Below are 19,526 nucleotides of genomic sequence, written 5' to 3'. Positions count from 1 at the left end.
AAAGGACCTCCCACCTGCTCTCAGACATAACATTACATTACTGTGGAAAACCAGACCCCTGGGGTGCCACATTCCCCCCTAGTGAAATTTAGTACTCCGGGACTAAACATATTTTAGAAAAAACATAACAAGATATAACAACAATAATAGTACAATAAGAAGAAACACATAAAGGTGGTCACGGCATGTCCGTAACCGGGTGTAGTCTTTGAAGAAAGCAAGGTGTCCATTTCACCAAAACAGGGAGACGTAACCAGGTAGGGGTCTGTCCTACCCCGAGTCCTTAACAGTCTCTAGTCCATCCTGGGTTACGCTCCAACTATGTACAAGGATTCCCAGTAAATCCACCAAGGATTCCTAAAAATAACTGGAAACACAAAATTATACACAAGCAACAATACACAGATAAACATAAATAAAACAATTTATACACTTCAAATCCTCCAGCGTGCGGGTAACTGGCCTCTAGTGGCCCTAGTGGACCTACGGAGCTGACTGTCTGGCCCTGAACTACAGGGTGTAGGAGCTGTCAAGGGTAAACTGGGCAGCTGTCTACCGGCTCTTTGTCTCACTTGGGGTACGGCAGGTTCACTATAAGCAGAGGGTTGATCCTCCTGTCCTGCTTGTGTGGAGTCTTCTGCCTCCTGGACCGGCTGTTCTTCCAGCTCTACTTGTTGCTCCGTAGGTGCTTGGGATGCTGGTTGGAGGAAGGTGAGTACGGGTACCACAACTGCACCATTGACTTGAGTCCAAGACCGAGGGAAGTCCCCGAGCACAGTACTAACCATATCTTCCCTTTCCTCTACGGGTCGATGGTCTTCTTGTTCCTCTTCAGGGTTCCTCAGTTGTTCGGGACACTTCTTCAGGTGGTCCCGGGATACAATGGCTGTGGTTTCCCCTCCGTCTTTACTGATGGTACAAACCTTCGGGTTCTCGTGGCTTGAGGGCAGTACGGTGTACGGGTCCTTCTCCCACTGGTCATCCAACTTGTGGAGCCGTCTCTTCCTCTTCAAGACCTGCTCTCCGGGTACCAGGGGAACAGCGGGAGCATACTGGTTGTAAGTTTTCTCTTGTCTTTCCCTAGCCTGACAGAGACTTCGCTCCACGCTCTCCTGTACTCTCCGGTACTGCTGCTGCCTCTCTGTGTCCCAGTCTGTTTCTGGTGAAGTGTCCTCGGGTGTCAGGACTCCCATTTCCAGGTCAACAGGTAACTTACCAGGTCTTGCCCTCATTAGGTAAGCCGGGGTACAGTTGGTGGAACCTACCGGGATGTGGTTGTATAGGTCCACCAGATCGGGCAACTTCTCAGGCCACAGACTGCGTTCTTCCAGGGGCAACGTTTTTAGAAGATCCATTACCACCTGGTTCATTTTCTCACAAAGTCCATTAGTTTGCGGATGGTAGGGTGTCGTCCTTATCTTCCGGCAGCCATACAGATTGCAGAATTCCTGGAAGACCTCCGCTTCAAAGGCAGGTCCCTGGTCCGTCAGCACTTGGTCCGGGTACCCGTGTGGACGGCAAAAGTGCTGCTGGAAGGCTCTAGCTGCTGTTTGAGCCGTTAAGTCCTTGACGGGGACGACAACCAGAAACCGGGAGTAATGATCCACGATGGTTAACGCGTAGACGTAGCCACTTCTGCTTGGGGTCAGTTTTACATGATCCAAGGCTACCAGTTCCAACGGTTGCCGGGTGACGATGGACTGCAGGGGAGTCTTCTGGCTGGCACGGTCCTTCCTTCTCAGGTTGCACGGGCCACAGTCTCTGCACCACTTCTCGATGGTTCCCCTCATGCCTACCCAGTGGAACCGCTCGCGCAGCAGGAACTCCAGCTTCTTCCACCCGAAGTGTCCAGCTCCGTCGTGGTATGCCTCCATCACCATGGCTGCGTCTCTTCGTGGCACCACTACTTGCCAGAGTAATTCATGCGTCCGGGAGTTAACCATTCTGCGGCACAACTTCCCTTTGTAAAGGAACAGTCGACTCTTCTCTGCCCATAGTTGTTTGGCTTCCTCCGGAGCGTCTGGTTCAAGGCGAGCCTCCGGCCGAGTCAGCATCTCCTTCACCAGTCGGACGGCAGGGTCGCTGTCTTGCGTTTCCGCCCAGTTGTAGTGGGGTAAGGGGTTCAACGTAGCAGCCTGCTTACTCCTTACCCGGTGGGAATACTGGATAGTCCCATGACGGTGGAACGCAGGGAGTTCAACTTCTTCCAGTCCCTCCGGATCTTCTCCTCCGTCCGGCAGGTTGGGCATCCTGGACAGGGCGTCCGCGTTGGTATTGGAGCGTCCTGCCCGGTATTTGATTGTGAACTCGTAGTTGGACAGACGGGCCATCCACCTCTGCTCCAGGGCACCGAGTCTTGCCGTGTCCAGGTGTGTCAACGGGTTGTTATCCGGGTACACGGTGAACCGGGAAGAAGCGAGATAATGCTTAAAGCGCTCGGTGACTGCCCATACTACGGCCAGGAACTCTAACTTAAATGAGCTGTAATTCTCGGGGTTCCTTTCGGTGGGTCGCAGTTTTCGGCTGGCGTAGGCGATTACTCGTTCCTTCCCCTGCTGGATCTGGGACAGTACGGCTCCTAGCCCGATGTTACTGGCGTCGGTGTAGAGAATAAAGGGCTGGCTATAATCCGGGTACGCCAGGATTTCATCCCCCGTGAGGGCCATCTTCAGCTGGCGGAAGGACTCTTCTTCCAGCTCCTCCCATTTGAAGGGCGGCTTCTGGTTCTTGGCCTTCCGGGACTGGCCTATCAGGAGGTCCTGCATAGGTGCTGCCTTTTTGGTGAAACCGGGAATAAACCTTCGGTAGTAGCCTACCAACCCGAGGAACTGCCGCACTTCTTTTACGCTGGAGGGGCTTGGCCATTCCTTAATTGCGGTGATCTTATCAGGGTCGGGAACCACTCCGTCAGCGCTCACCACGTGTCCCAGGTACTGCACCTTTGGTTTCAGGAGGTGACACTTGGAGGGTTTCACCTTTAGGCCGTAACTTGCCAGAGCTTCGAACACTTCCGCCAGGTGTTTCAGGTGGTCCTCATACGTCTTGGAATATACGATGACATCGTCCAGGTACAACAGGACCGTCTCGAAGTTTCTGTGGCCCAGACAACACTCCATTAGTCGTTGGAAGGTTCCCGGAGCGTTGCAGAGTCCGAACGGCATGCAGGTGAACTCGCTAAGTCCCATCGGGGTGGTGAATGCGGTCTTCTCCCGGTCCGCCTCTGCTACAGGAACCTGCCAGTACCCGCTAGTGAGATCCAAGGTGGAGAAGAAGTTAGCAGATCTTAAAGCAGCCAAAGACTCCTCTATCCTTGGTAAAGGGTACGCATCCTTGTGTGTGATACGGTTGATTTTCCGGTAATCTACACACATCCTCATAGTGTTGTCTTTCTTTTTGACTAAAACTAGTGGGGCTGCCCAGGGGCTACAGCTATCCCGGATTACCCCAGCCTCCTTCATGTCTCTAAGCATCCCCTTGGCGTGTTGGTAATGTGCAGGGGGTACGGGTCGATACCTCTCTTTTATGGGAGGATGATCTCCCGTGGGGATGCGGTGTTCTACCCCCTTGACTCGCCCGAAGTCTAACGGTTGTTTACTAAACACTCTCTCATACTCTTGAACCACCCGGTAGACTCCCTGTTTCTGGTGGGAGGGAGTGGAGTCAGTTCCCAAGTGTAGTTGCTGACACCAATCCTCCATTACTTTCTTAGAGCCGTTACCTTCCTCCGGGTGAGATGGAGGCAAGGGTTCCACAGACTGTATAGAGTTTTGGTTGATGGTATATAATTTGGCTAGCGTGGCATACCGGGGCAGGTACACTTCCCTCTCCCCGATATTGATTATGCGAACGGGCACCCTCCCATGGCGTACATTGACCACCCCCCGTGCTGTCAAAATGGTGGGCCTACTGTCTGAGTAAACTGGTTCTACCATTGCCTGGTAATCTCTACCTCTCAGACCAATAGCTGCCCGGCACCAAATCATCATTTCACTTTTTGGGGGCATGGCAATAGGAAAAGGGTCACACATTCTTACGCTACCAATCTCACCGCCGGAGAGTTCCACCTGTTGCCGTCGCATCAGTGACCGGATCTCTTTCTGGAGCACCCGCTGCTCGCCGGAGCTGGCGTTCTTGGCAACCTGCTGTAAAAGGAAAATCACCTCTGCAAGACAATTTTCAATTACATTAGTTCCTAGAGTTATTTTTGGGTGACTCTCATGTTTGTCAATATCTACAATGATCAGTCCCTGTACTGCCAGTTCGACTCTACCGATTTTGATGGTCACCTCTTTAAATCCGATCTGTGGCACGGGCTGGCCATTGCTGGCGATGATACTCAAGTCGTCGTCAGGGTAGCGGGTAATATCCGAGTCATTCCAGTACTGCTTAAAGAGCACGTACGGGATGGTGGTGACCTGTGACCCGGTGTCCAGTAGGGCACTCATGGGAATGCCATCCAGTACCACAGGCAAGACTGGACGTCCTCCCACATATCTGTCGCGCCAGTTCGATGGGCCTGGTGATCTTTTTCCTGGGGGTTGGCCCTCTACCCCAGGTTGTGCCCGTTTAAAGAACAGTACCTTGCCATATGTCCAGGTTGATTGCAGCGGCGGCAGATGGGTCGTCCGTCCTCGCTGTATCGGTCACTGGGTCTTCCTCTGGCCGGTGGGGTCCTCCTTGGTCGACGCCACGGGATGTCCTCCGGTCCGGATGCCAGCTGGATCTTCCCTGGGGTGGAAGCCTGTAAAGACTGCACAGTTCGGGTTAGCGCAGCAACGCTCTTAGCTAGCTCTTGGACCTGATGGTGTAGGTCTGGAGCCGGGTCATTGTCCAAAGCCTGCGCATCAGCTCCCACAGGCCCTGCCGACAAGGGCGCCGCCTCCTGGTGGTAAGTGATAGCAGGGCGCTTGTGGGTCACAACGCCACCCGGTGCCGGTTCTCGGAGCACCCGGATGGCTCTGTCCTTGAACTGTGCAAAGCCCAGATGGGGATCCTGTAAGGCCATTGCCCGCAACTGGGTTCGGTGGGTATTACAATACAGTCCCTCTATAAACTGTTCGGTCAACAGCCTGTCCTCGTTTCCCACTCCATCAGGGTCGGTCTGCTTAATGGCCCTCAGGGCCTCTTGTAGGTTTAGTGCATAGTCCCTTATACTCTCATGCGCTCGCTGCTTGCACCCGTAGAATCTAAGCTTAATCTCGGCTGAGGTGCGGGTATCAAAGGTGTCCTTCAGCCGGGTTAGTATCCCTGCGACAGTCTTCCTCCCAGGTGGCCAGGATTTTACTTCCCTTTTGGCTGCCCCGGTTAGTTGGGCCACCAGGATGCTCACTTTTTGCTCTTCTGTGAGGGGGTACACCTGGAAGAGGCTATCCAGCTTTTCTCTAAAGTCATGCAGGGTATGTGACTCCCCTGAGTACTGGGGTAGCCAAGCTGCTCCCGGGATATAGGGCATGGTGAAGGGCATAACTGCAGCAGCGGTAGCGCTGGCAGGGGTTGAGGCAGTGAAGCTCTCCTCCGTATCCGACATCTTCCTCCCCCCTAGTGGACCGTGGCCTACCTTGCGATGATCCTGTTCCGTAGGCCGCGGCTCCGCAGTGGATCGTCAGGGTTGAGGACCTTCCGTCGCGCTCCTGTGACGTCGGCATCTGCTGGGCTCCTTCCAGGACCTTACGCAACGTCCGGACGTGAGGCGGGGCTTCAGTTCTCGCGCGCTTTCGGAGTCCACGCCCCTCTTCTTCCCGCGCGGCGTCCTCAAGATGGCGTCCAATGGCGGGAAAACTCCACGGATGGCGGGAAGAAGGCAGAAGATGGCGCCGGATGGCGGGAAACATCACCGATGGCGGGAAGAAGGCTGAAGATGGCGCCGGATGGCGGGAATCTTCACCACAGGTAAGTTTGAAAAGTCTCTTTTTCAGGCACGCAGTACCCGGTGGTTGCGGGCACGAAATCCTGCCGACTACGCCAAAGTTGACGCGCCCCTGGGCCTGTGTCGCGCTGCGTTGCGCACGCGGGAGCTTACCCGGAGACGGATCTCTTGAGGGTTGTAGTCTCGTGGCGGTGACCCGGTCCGTGCCCAGGGAGTCAAAATGAGCGGCGATGTAACAGCGGTAGATGTAGGACGACTACGCCACCCGTTGAATGCAGCTATGGAGCTGCCGCTGCAAGACAGTCCGCTGAGGCCGGTGGATGGATGGTGCAGCGTAGATGGTATAACCCCCAACGGGAGGGGTATGGCCTCAGGGCAGCAGATGTGGATGATGGGGGTAGCAGGAACCACTCAGAGACGGTGCGGTGTAATTCAGGGTCTTTACTGGTAACAACGATAGACCCTCCCGGAGTACTTGCTAGTGAACGGGGCCTGGTCAATCCTTGAGCAGATGGGATCTCCCCTGGCCAGGCGGAGTTGTAGGCCTCCCAAACTGACTGTACTCTTCTGGCTACCTTGCTAGAAGCGGATATAAGTAGCCCACGTCCCTGAGTGTACCGTGTGGTGCTCACCCGTATGGCCAGTGACTCGGGGCCTTCTAATGGCTTCCGCTCCACGATGGCGGTGCTGGTCCCACGCGTGTGACCGTGCCTTCGGGTTTCTGGGCCTGAGGACCTGAAATCCCCTGCCGATCGGCTTCTGCTGCTGGGTAAGAGTTAGTCCCCACAGCCTCGGACGCCGGGTCCTGTAAGAAAGCTTCTCAGTCAGGGCGAGCTCTGCAGCTGCCAGCCCCTGACTTGTAGTAGTATTGCTCCCACTGAGCTTCTGCTGTTTCTTCCTGTGACTGTTTCTTGTCTCTACTCTCCTTGACTGACTAACCCTGCCTCAGCCCAGGGTTTATACAGGGGAAGTTCTTCCCCTCCCAAGACTGGGCAGGAGGTGTGGCATGCACAGGATCCCTGACCAAAGGACCTCCCACCTGCTCTCAGACATAACATTACATTACTGTGGAAAACCAGACCCCTGGGGTGCCACACATCCGTATTCCGTGTCCGCTGGACAGGAGCCCTGGAATCCACGATACTGTGACTGTTGGACCAAGGTCCTGGGAATCAATTCGCTCATCTCTAGTGCCTTGGTATACAATACTTCCCAAACTTTAGTGAGCTAAAAAAAAAAAGAAGAAAAAACTTTTCTGTGCACATCAGTATGCAAGAATGAATTTTCTATTTATTCAGCTAAAATTCCACATTCCTGCAGAAAAAATAGCAGATCTGCCAGAAATTGATTACATGTCTGTCCAGACCTTATTAATGCTAATATTTTGACTTGATAAATTAAGATATATTTTACATATATTTTGTCATGTGCTCCAATAAAGAGAATGATTGTAGGAGACAGTATCCCATCTGTGTGACTTTTCGGAGGAGAGAGAAGGAAGGAAGCTTTAAACCCTTCAGGGATATAGAGGTCGGTGTGGAAACATAAACTAGTTGTAAGGAAATGTGTTCCCTTGGTCAGTCCTCATAAGCTGTAAAACTGCACTCCATGTTTTTTCAGTGATGAGTTCTGTCCTGTGCCAACAAGATAAAATACATCACCTCCATTTCCAAGGAAAACAAAAATCATTAGTTCTGTTCCTGCCTTCTGTGAACTAGTTTTAGTAAGGGTCTAGACATATCCCATAATGTTTTCTGACATACTGTATAAAAACATGTTTCTACTTTATGTATTGAATGCATAGTTAATTCATAGTTACGCCAGGATTGGAGAAATGCCATTCATTTGGTTGATACATAGTGTACATACTAACATCAGCCATTTAGTAATTATATATAATTAAATATAATCACCATCATCATCATAGTTAAATGCAAGGCTGAAGTGTACTTATGTCTGAAAAATCAATATAGTTTTAATTCAGTATAACATTGTCCTCACTCGAAATAAGCCGACCACAGGTTGTATGACTGCTGCGAACCAAAGCAATGAATTATAGGGCTCTGTTCACATTTTTATTCTATTTGTTGAATTTGTTGCATTTGCATAACTGATGCAAATGGGAGTAGAGGGGTCTGTCTGGATTACATTTTATGTCTGTTCATAGAAACAGTCACATAGCGGAACCCAGATGTTATAAAAACTGACACATAACAGAACCTAAACAGACCCAATAAAACAATGGGATCCCCCTTGTTTTCTTTTACACTAGCAATCCTTTTTGGATATTAACCCCTTAACGCTATTTGAAGTATATATCCATCAGGAGGATATGTCACATTGTTCTCTATGATGGATATACACGTCATGCTGATTGCACAGCTTACCTACCGGTGTGATCAACTTCAGGCGCTTGACTGATATTCACAGCCTGGCTACTGCTGTAACTGCGAGGTCCAGCTTTCTTACAGATCCTAGCAGTTCAATCACTAATATAACACTGTCAATAGTCAATAGAGGAATTTAACGTAGAGGGAAGCACTCCCTCTGTCAAACCATTGGCACCCCTGCAGTGCAATCGCAGGGTACCGATGGGTTACTATGGCAATCTGAGGCCTGACAAAGGCCTTTGGGTCTGCCATATGGTATAGTCAATCCGATCCTGCTGGAGTCAGATAGGCTGTCAGTCAACCACTGACAAGATAGTGTAATACACAGCACTGCTAAGGTAGTGTTGTGTTGTATATTAGTATGTAATCATAAGATTGCATATCAAAGTCTCCTTGAGGGACTAATAGATATTGCAATAAAAATGTTCTTAAGTGTTTAAAAAAAGAAAAAAAACAACTTCCCCAAAAACCCAGTGGTCCTAATAAAAAAAAGTGTTTTAATCTGGAAAAAAAAACAATGTGTCTTGAAAATATTACTTATTTGGTATCACTGAAACCATTACAATTTTGAAAGCAGAATTCCAGAATTGACACATTTGTCCATTCCTCCCCACAATAAATAAATAAATAATAAAATGATCACAAAGTTGTACATGTCGCAAAATGGCACCAATAAATGCTACAGCTTGTTAAGCAAAACAACAAACCTTCGCACAGCTTTATAAATGAAGAATTGAAATAGTGATAGCTCTCAGGACATGATTGCGAAAAAACGATATACGATACTGTGCAAAAGTTATGGGTAGTTGTCGATAAAATGCTGCAATGTAAGAAAGCTTTCAAAAGTGTTAATAGTTTATTTATAGCAATTAACAAATGAATAAACAAAAGAGACATCTAAGGTTTCATCCGAGAAAATCGTGCTGCTTATGCTAATCAAAACTCTGATCACACTCTGATCAGAGTTTGATCAGAGTGTGATCTGTTTTTTCGGATGTGGGAAGATAGAAAAAAATTACTCTATCTTCTTCAGTTTGTCATTTTGTGAAAATTGGACTTCACTCAGATGTCATCCGAGCGCGGTACAATTTTTATGACAGATCCATTGATTTATATGGCCGAGAGTGATCCAATTTACGGATGCAAATTGTGCATGCTGCAATTTTTCCTCCACCTTTTGGCTTTCAATCCTTTAAGCATCAGTTCTTCCCACCTTTACACTTGTACTCAGTATTTTAAGGAACTCTGCTGAGAAGTTGTTCTTAACATCTTGGAGAACTAACCACAGATGTGGTCTTCTGTGAATGTAGACTTGTACAAATCTTTTTGTCTCTTCATGCAATTCCAAACAGTATTGATGATGTTAAGATCAAGGCTCTGTGGAGGCAATATAATCGCTTTCAGGATTTCTTGTTCTTCTTTATAGTGAAAATAGTTCTTAAAGGGGTTGTCCAGCTTTGGTATCAAAGTCTGCAGTCACTCTTTGTCACTCTCCGGTGTCAGAGTAAATGATTTGCATTCTTGTGGTTACGTGCCGATTAAACGTGCTCGGCCTCACTCCATTCACGTGCATTGAGACAGGCCGCACACATCTAGTCGGAATGTGGCCGGAAGTATGGAAATCGCATACATGCAGTCACGTTACCACCTGTTCTCGCCACTGGCACTAAAGAATCCCGACAGAATGCTGTGTGTGCGCTGTAAGGATTCAGAAGTCTGCAGTTACATAGAGTTGCTTCAGACTTTCATCCCAAACTTGGACAACCCATATAACTGACTTGACTGTATGTTTGGGGTCATCAAGTTGCAAAATAAAATTGGAGCCCATCAAATGCCTCCCTGATGCATGATGGATAAGTATCTGCACTGAGGACACTCAGAAAAGAGTAATATTGACCACTGTAAATGCAGTGGTTGACCAAGTAAACCTAGTGCGGCAAAAAATATATAAAATGGTTATCAATATAATCAAACTGACCCATACTATAAAACTATATCATTATTCACCCTGTATCGTGGACAAAAAAGTACAAAAATAATACTAGGATTGATGGATTTTGTTCAAATAGCCCCACAATGAATAAAATAATGTATAGGTCTATACGTACAGTATATAATATAATGAACCCCTCCCATATGATTTTTTTCTGTGTGAGAATGATAAAACATAAAGAAACCTATATAAGTTGGGTATTGTCATGATTGTATTGACCTGCAGAATAAAGTTAATATGTTAATTAATCTGAATAGTGAACGGTGTTTTTTTTTACAAAATTCTATAATTGTTTCTTTTGTAAATTCTACCTGTAAAAAAGTGTAATGAAAAGTGCTGAAATAGTCGTATGTATCAGAAAATGGTACCACTGAAAACTATATCTTGTCACGCAAAAACTAAGCCATCATACAGCTCCATTGATGAAAAAATGTTAAACTTATGGCTCTCAGAATATGGTGGCACAAAGACAAATGATTTTATTCAGTATAATTATTGTGCAAATGTAGTGAAACATTAATAAAAGATAAACATGTGGTATCTCCATAATTATTCTGACCCACAGAGTAAGGGCTCACTCACACTGTCATATACTCTCTCATGCTAGAGAATTGGGGCAATTATGCTAATGACACTCGGCTCAGTGTGTCAGAGATGGAGCCAAGTGTCTTCTGAGTGTGATTCGATTCTCTCACATGCGAGAATCTTATGCGGAAAAGACAAATAACTTCTTCATCTTCTTCATTGTCTCTGTGTGCGTACATTAGACTGCACTTGAATGACATCAGAGTGCAGTGCAATGTTTCACACACAGTCATAGGGTGTGTGATCAGATCGTTGGCATGCTGGGATTTTTTTCGCTGATATGCATTGCCCCATAGTATAACACTGGTCCGAGTGCTAGCCGATAAAACAATGGATAGCACTCAGCCGTGTTATATTATATGCCAGTGTGAGCGAACCCTAAAGGTAATACTGTATTTGTACAGAACGTAAATAGCAGAAAATGTAAAAGATCAAAAAACAACAAAAGTGTTTTTTTTCTATTTCTCCCAATAAAGAGTTATTAAAAAAAATAGGTTGTTATATGTATCCCAAAATCATACCACTGACAAATATAACTGATCCTGAAAAAAACAAGCCCTCATATAGCTACGTTGAATGACAAATAAAAAATACTATGGCTCTTGGAATGTGGCAAAGAACAAATGGGAAAAAAAAATTGCTTTGTCGTACATCCAAAAAGGAAAGTCCTTAAGGGGTTAATTCTATTTGTCTGTTCCTAGACAAAATGTGGAAAAGGAAATATGCCTAATCTAACTGGACAAAAAGTGTTCACTTTCCATAAAGCACCAGTACAGGGAAAATGAAACATTACATGGTGCTTTTTGAAACAAATGGGCTGTCTGTGCTTTATAGATGTCCGTGCATTTATACAATTTTTACATGTGCTCTAGCTATTTGATGGAGGTGATAATGGAAAGCACCCCTATGAAACACTAATCCATTAAATATTGTAAGAGTATATGCCAATGCCATTAACTTGTGAATTGGACTGTGCAATTACATAGAGGAAACCGAAACGGAGCAAAATATGTGCCAGGGCTAAGTTAATGATACCAATTAATTTAGAAGATTAAACTTCATTTGGTAGAAAACATAAAAACAATGGGTACAGACATTCCCAGCAATACACACAAAGACTAAAATTGGTGGTTGAGCAACTGTAGGGGCCCCCGGTAGTAAAAGTCATACATCACACATTGCATATAAACTTGTCAACAATGAGGATGTATATAAATAATATTCATTAGTATTCAAATATATATCTATGCAAAAATATCTAAACAGTATCCCACATCAGGAGTCACATGAAGTAAACATAAATATGTTGTAACTGATAGCTCACCAAACACCTGACGCGCGTTTCACAAATGCTTCATCAGGAGTGTTTTATATGCAATTACATAACAAAAGAGAACTGAATGTAATAAAAGTAAAAAATCAGTAATCATTTTAAAGTATCTGCTGCTCAATTTAAAGAGATTATCCCATTAATAACATTTATACAATAAAAGATAAATGTATTGTATGATCAGTACTGAATGCTGATCATACATCCTATGAACAGGGGTTTTATGTCTCCTGTGTGGAGGGAGCGATGGTACACATGCTTGACCACAGCAGCATTCACTTCTTTAGGTTTATGGGAGTGTGACTGTATGACCACCACTCCTATAGACTGTGTATGGGGCAGTCATAACACATGCACAGAAAACCCAAAACAGAAACAAAATGAACATATACCCTGCTGAACATAAATAAAAGCAATAGTGCATATAAATAACACAGGGTACTTAATAAACACCAGTTTTGATTAAAAAAAAGCGTAAAAGCCATCCCAGCAGTGACCAGGTTTACCCAAATCGGGATGGTTCTAACCACATGCACTGTAGTGCTCTGTACAAACAGGTGACATAGGACACCTATTTTTGTGATTGGTAGAGTCAGTCATACGTTTATCACCTATCGTGTTAACAGGTAATTAATGTTGTTGGTTGGAGGAATATTTTTGTGTTAGTAGTATTTTATACATGTGTTTTTTAGACAAGTGCCCTACATAGTTTTATGTGTACGTGAATATATTATATTTGATTTTTTTTATTTGGTGTGTTCTTTTTTTTACTCTTCTGCTTCTTCTGCTCTTTTCTAAAGCTCGTTCATCCCTAAACCAGATTTACATGTAGAGAACTAATAAATATATTTCCTTTAGAAGTCTTGCTGCTTTTATCTCTGTTTATACTGTATACATTGAAGTTGGGTTACCAAATAAAGATAATTTGATAGACGATGACCACTAGATCGGAGCCCCTACACTTGCTTTCATCATCTTCCTTTTGTTTATTTCATCATTCCCCTGCTACCATACCTAGTCATACCTTCCCTGCCTTAATATATCAGTCCACACATCTGTCATGGAGAGAACTTGTATAAGACTGCACTGTTTATTATAGAGGATTATATTGCTTAACTGTATTATCCATTCAGGTCACAGAGAGGTCCTTAAGGAGCATATATGTTTCCCATTTATTGCTCACATTTCAGGAAATTATCGTAATCTTTTTTAATACATACTATGTATATTTTGAAGTGCTTATGAGATGATGGACGATGAGCCAGTGAACGCATGAATAATGAGCTGACAAGACAGTGGTGTAGATTACTGCTTTTCTATTTTGATGACTTATGGTTTACAGAGTGTTAAAAAAGCAAATGTAATGTCACATGCTCTTGTCATTGAAACATGGCTGGAGAAAGTTCTTATATTGAGTTTTGGTGGAACTGTAAAAGATTTGGTGGAACAGTTATACAATGAAAATGAAGCGAGAGAATAGAAATATGAGTTCCCAGAGAGCGTAAAACCACCACAATGTCAGAAACGAAGGATCTTTAACAATATGACGCCTTGTGATAATATACTTTTATATCTTGTCATTAAATACAGGAAAAGCCGTACCAGTGCACAGAATGTAACAAGGCTTTCAGCCAAAAGCGGGGACTTGATGAGCACATGAGGACGCACACTGGAGAGAAACCATTCCAATGCGATGTAAGCTTTACTGTCTTGGTATAGTAATATTTATTTACTATGTATTAATTATATCATGGGTACACAACATGTGGCCCGGGGGCCTCATGCAGCCCACGATGCAGCCCTCAACCACATGAACAGAAAAATGCCTGACTGACAGGTTAACTACATGTGGGCAGCCATACACCGAAGAGTAATGGCAAGCAGCTGAGGAGGGACTGGCAAGTACTAAAGGTGCTCTGTGTAGACCTCTCTGGATGCCTCGTACATCAGAAGAATGGGGTCCCTTAACCAGAAAGCAGTATGTGAATTAGACAGGTGGCTTTCCGTGTCAGTGGCTCGCTTTACTGTAGTTTATGGGAGTTCTGAATCAATAGGCAGTAACCAAAAAACCCATAACCCATTATAGAGAGCCATGTGCATGCATCACATCTTCCTCTTTAGGACCTATTTACACAGTTTTTTTTACGAGGATTTACAAGCGGATTTTACTGCAAATCCACATAAAATAAAATGCTTTAAAAGGGGTGGTCTGACATAACGTAATTTTTGTCCTAAATCTCTATCTATTTAATGGCATAATTATTATTATTATTTGTTATTATGGCATCATTTATTCCATGGTGCTTTACATGTGAAAAAGTTTACAGATAATAAAAAACAAGTTCAATAATTATGAACAATACAAGTCACCGACTTGTACAGGAGGAGAGAGGACCCTGCCCGCGAGTCACAGTCTACAGGGGATGGGTGAGGGTACAGTAGGTGAGGGTAGAGCTGGTCATGCAGCGGTATGATGGAATGAGGGTTACTGCAGGTTGTAAGCTTGTCGGAATCTAAACTAATTTCTTGAATTCAAAATTCCCTATCCTTCCCTAACCACACTATCTAACTGCTTTTCTTATTTTTTTTGCTACTTCCTTTTATGATGATACTTTGTTTGAGAATTCCAGTGCATGCTGGAATACTCAAACGAAGCGTCATCAGGGGGACAGAGGCTGCGGTCACTATTGCAACTTCTGACCCTCCCTGAAACAAAGCGTCATCAGTGACACTTTGTTCAGGGGCTGGGTGGGATAGTCCTTGTGACGTGCACAAAGATAGCGTGCTCTCTTTTGTCAGTTCAGATCCCAAAGCCCCCAGCTGTCGGTTTTCCCTCTGCTGGTTAGAAAAATGATGGGGGACCCCACACCATTTTTTTTAACTATTTATTTAATACATGTGTGGCATGCAGAAGTAGTGCTTTTGCGGAGTGTGACATGCAGTAGTAGTACTGGTGCTTTAAAAGCATCCAGCAACTAGAGGGGTTAACACAGTCACAGGAGAAAGGGAGTGTTTTAGCAGAGCTACAGGGGGATTGTGGGGAAGTTGTTTACTGTCTGGCTGGAGCCGAAGAGAAAGGTAGTGTGTGTGTTCTGTATCTCACAGAAGCGTCCCTGCAAGTGAAAAGGATTCAAGTCAGGAGTGAAGCTAAGCACAGGTCAGGTAGAGTTTCTGAACTAGCAGTGCATAGTATTGTCAGGCAGAAAGATAAGGACTGGAAGAAATGGTGTCACAGGGATCATCTCCCTCAGCAAACCCTTCCCCCTCCTCCATCTCACTGTGCTGTAAAGAATACGGTGTTCATTAATGTGACTTTGCATTAGAACTGTACTGTCCTGTACTACTGGGAAGACTGTGAACTGCTGTGCTGCTAAGGAAACTGTACTGTTTGTCACTGGAACCTGTTGCTCATAAGACTTAACTTGCACTGGCTGTGCGGCTTCTTATTAAATGCTACTGTTCTACTGTTTATGAGGACTCTTGTGAAGTATGTCGGGTCAGCAAGTGAAACAACCTATGTGTCTGTGCCTGAGGGTCAATACCTCTGTGTGCCTGAGAGAAGCTGTAGCACAGGGTCTATGGTCTCCCTGAGTAACAATTCCCCCAGGATTCAAAAGAATTCATGTAACCTGTCTCGCCCCTATCTGAATCTAGCAGTGTGAGTGTAACACATGCTAGACAAAGACAGCGACCGCGGCCACTGACTACAACTATCATCAGACTCGCCTGGAATTACTTTGTATGTCAGACCACCCCTTTAAAAGCTCTTTGAATAATCTCTCTATTATTTTTACCACAAAATGTACAAAATAACGTGAAATAAACAGCACTGTATGCACTGAAAGAGCTTTTCCCATTAAAATCAGTCAAAACTTTAAAGAGTAATCAATTTCTAAATCTTCGCAAAAAAAAATTAGTGTGAACTTATCATTAGTGTTGATTTTTTTGAAGTAAGAGGTCCTGTAAGTAGAATTTGCATCTATCAGAAATGTATGGTATATACTTTCGATATGCCACATATGTCACAGAGGGTTATACCCCTTTAATTTTTAGTGTTACCCCTGGATTGGTTCAGTATGAACTATATATATGTGGCCCTTGGACCAAAAAAGATTGTGCACTCCTGATTTATAGAGTAGTCATACATATAGTACTATATTCTTTAGCGCCATTCCAGAGCTACTGTCTTTCTGCATTGATTTACAGAAAGAAAAGGCATCTCTAATAATAGATCCCCTCTATTGCATTGATAAGTGCTAATATTACATTTAGAAAATGGTTGTCCTATTGATGTGATGAAGCACTTCCAGCTAAATTTTTATTTCCTAATCTTTCATATCTGTGTGTAGTGTTCTGTATGTGCATTAAAATATTTACTGAACACTGTCTCCTATACTGTAGTTCCCTGCGCCACTCCAGTTTCTTTTGAAACCACATGACCTCAAATCAGACTAGCTGTCTCACTCTGGCGGTCAATTGTGTAGCGGAAGTCACATTCTCAATGTAAGTCTATGGACCTTCATTCTGAGTCTTATAGGCTTACACTGGAAAGTGATCACCATCCCACACGAAATACAGTGTGTGAGTTGATAAACCTGAAGACTGGTCAAGAGATGAAGAAGAGGAGCAAGGGCTGCTAGAATCTGGAGGAGACTGCGAACATTAAGTATCTTAATACACTTAAAACCTTCAACATATAATGATAAGCTTATCAGTTATTGAGATAATAATATCCCTTTAATTTAAAATCAAAAGTGTATATTTACTTTATTTTTTCCATAACTGTATTACAAATTTAAATTTTGTTTTTATTAAAGGGAATCTGTCACCAGCTTTTATCCACCTAATCTGAGAGCAGCAAAATATATAGAGACAGAAACCCTTATTCTAGCAATGTGTCACTTACTGGGCTGCTTGCTGTAGGTTTGATAAAATCACTGTTTTATTAGCAAGAGATTATCAGTAGAGGACTAATAAACCTGCTGCCATGTAGTTCTCCAAATTCATGAGCTCTCTATAACCCCGCCCCCGGGCACTGATTGGCAGCTTTCTGCCTATGCACAGTGTACACAGAAAGCTGTCAATCAGTGGTGTGGGCGGAGTTATACAGAGTTCAGCAGTCAGATAACTGGTAGATCTGCAGCAGATAAAACAGTGATTTTATCAAAACTGCAGCAAGCAATCTAGTAAGTGATATATAACAGGAATCAGGGTCTCTGTCCCGACATCATCCTGGTCTCAGATGGGGTAGCAAAAACCTGGCGACAGATTCTCTTGAACTATAACGTGTTACTTATTTTTCAGGTTTGTGACTTATCATTTTCACTCAAAAAAATGTTGATCCGACACAAGCTGACTCATAACCCTAATCGACCTATGGCAGAGTGCCAGCTTTGCCACAAAAAGTTTACAAGAAATGACTACCTCAAGGTGCATATGGAGAACGTCCATGGAGAAACCGACAGTTAACTTGCAGCTGCGAGAACCTACATCATGAAATTAGCTTACCTGGACGGTACACAAAGTAACTGCCTATTTGAGTCATACTGTATTTGTATGAGGACCAATACAATCTTAAGCTCTGCTCTAATGTTTTCATGGGTCTTCATTTATAATGGATTCCTAACAGTGATGATGAATCTATTAATTTATAAAGGGGCCAAAAATAATGAAAATCTTAACAGAAAGTCTAAAATTCAAATGTAAAAAGAGCTGTACCATTTCTGAAGTCATTCAAAAGGGTAAATATTGGCACTTTATTCACTTTACAGTGGTGTCTGAGTTTTGTTACTCAGCCTAAAGACTATTTTAACTGATGTCATATAATAATATCTGTGTGTGCTGTCATAAATGAGGCAGCCTTTCAGTTTACATTTTAGGGAAGAAAAGGGATGGATAATGATTGAAAAATGTTTCACGTATTTCTGTGTGAAACAAGCATTTTTACATAGTTGTATCCTATGTGTTGTATAATGTGAAGTTTTGCTAGACAATCTTTGATACTGTAACAGGCGCTAGTGCATTAGGTCTATTACACAGGACAGCTTTGTGGAGGAAGTCTTTTTTAGGATGGCAGAGAATATGGCGCCAATACCCGAGAAAACTCACATAAAAAGCTTTGAAAATTAGCAATACAAAGTAATGCTGCAGAACATTTTTGTTACTTTTGGCAATTTTATACCATTTTTCTCCAGCTTCAACAAAATGGGACCAGCTGGGGCAGGACAGGGGCTTGATGGAGAGCAGCGACCTTTGCTCGTCAAATTCATGCTCAGCGGTAATGTACCTTATTCCAAAAATCTTACTCCAGTCCCTGACTTGTGAAAGATTTGTGGCGAGGTGCATGCCACTTTGCACCTTACCTGATTCATTAAGAGGCATGTGACTCTTAATGAATCAGGTTCCTCGGACCCCCTCAGATATGAAACGTCAGTCTTGATGAATTGGGGCTGAGGTGTTTACTATGTATCCCTAACTAAATCCTTCGGAATGTCAAAATGTGTTTTGTCTTTTCTGTATTATTCTTTTACATTGTCTTTTTGAGCAGCTTTTACAGTTGACTTATATTCCATTCAACTCTTTGAACATTTTTTTTGTTATTTGGTCCATTTGTCCATTTGTGCAATAGATGTACTGTACTGTATTAAGGGAATTCATTGCTATCTGAACTTGTATTGACTTTATAAAATGAATGTTCATTTGATAATGCAACATTAAAGAATTATAATATCGTAAATTTGTTTTACATAATATGTTGTAGGGGACAAATCTACAAACTGAATACTCAGAATAAAATTTCAAGCAAGCACACACCAAAGTTCTCATGAGAACATGATTCTCAGCATCCAAGTCCATGCTAAATAGATCTATAAGTCCCAAATCTTTGCTTATAGTAAGATAATGAAAAAATGCAAATTGAAGTGAACTGGTCTTGTGCCCCAAAAGGATGAAGATTCTATTCTGGTGTTGAAATGCTTTGTATGGTGTGAATAATAAAGGCTTCTATCATGCTCCTGGGTTCAAATCCTTGAACCTGTGTTTTGTGGTTGGCTTCTCTGTCCACCGAGCTACAGCAGACACATCTTTTCTCCGAGTATTTATGTTCTATTATTCTGTCTGCAGTCTGTTTAGCATAACACAGGTGTTTTCATTTGTCTTCCTATCACCTTTCGGGTGCAGCTTTATATTCTGTCCCCCTGCTGGCATTTCCTGCTGGTTATAGTTTCTTATGGATATTCAGCCATTCTGCTGTAGCTTAAAGTCAGTAAGTGAAACTCCAGCTAGTGTTTTTCGCCTTGCTGTTTCTGTTTTTTATTCTGCACCTACCTTCTGTTTCTTTTTAGTAAGTTGGCAGCATATTTT

The 19,526-nt window shown here is 43.8% G+C and overlaps 1 protein-coding gene across 4 annotated transcripts in view; it reads left to right on the top strand.

The window, feature by feature from the left end:
* Positions 1-19,075, top strand: part of PRDM5 (PR/SET domain 5) — a 330,811-nt gene extending 311,736 nt beyond the window's left edge. For 2 of the 4 annotated variants that reach the window (XM_073655566.1, XM_073655553.1), the window contains 2 exons: positions 13,755-13,859; positions 17,469-19,074. In XM_073655566.1, coding sequence (XP_073511667.1) covers positions 13,755-13,859; positions 17,469-17,633 — 270 coding nt within the window. In that variant the 3' untranslated portion in view covers positions 17,634-19,074. Of the gene's footprint in view, positions 1-13,754; positions 13,860-17,468 lie in introns of all 4 variants that reach the window. The other 2 variants (XM_073655558.1, XM_073655543.1) reach the window with 2 other exon arrangements.
* The last annotated feature ends 451 nt before the right edge of the window (positions 19,076-19,526 follow it).

Source organism: Phyllobates terribilis, unplaced genomic scaffold (assembly GCF_046119375.1).
Source record: "Phyllobates terribilis strain yellow unplaced genomic scaffold, ASM4611937v1 Scaffold_1__5_contigs__length_1240528914, whole genome shotgun sequence".
Lineage (NCBI taxonomy): Eukaryota > Metazoa > Chordata > Amphibia > Anura > Dendrobatidae > Phyllobates > Phyllobates terribilis.
The sequence above is the reverse complement of the archived record's forward strand: the minus strand, read 5'-3'. Positions and strand labels throughout refer to the sequence as shown.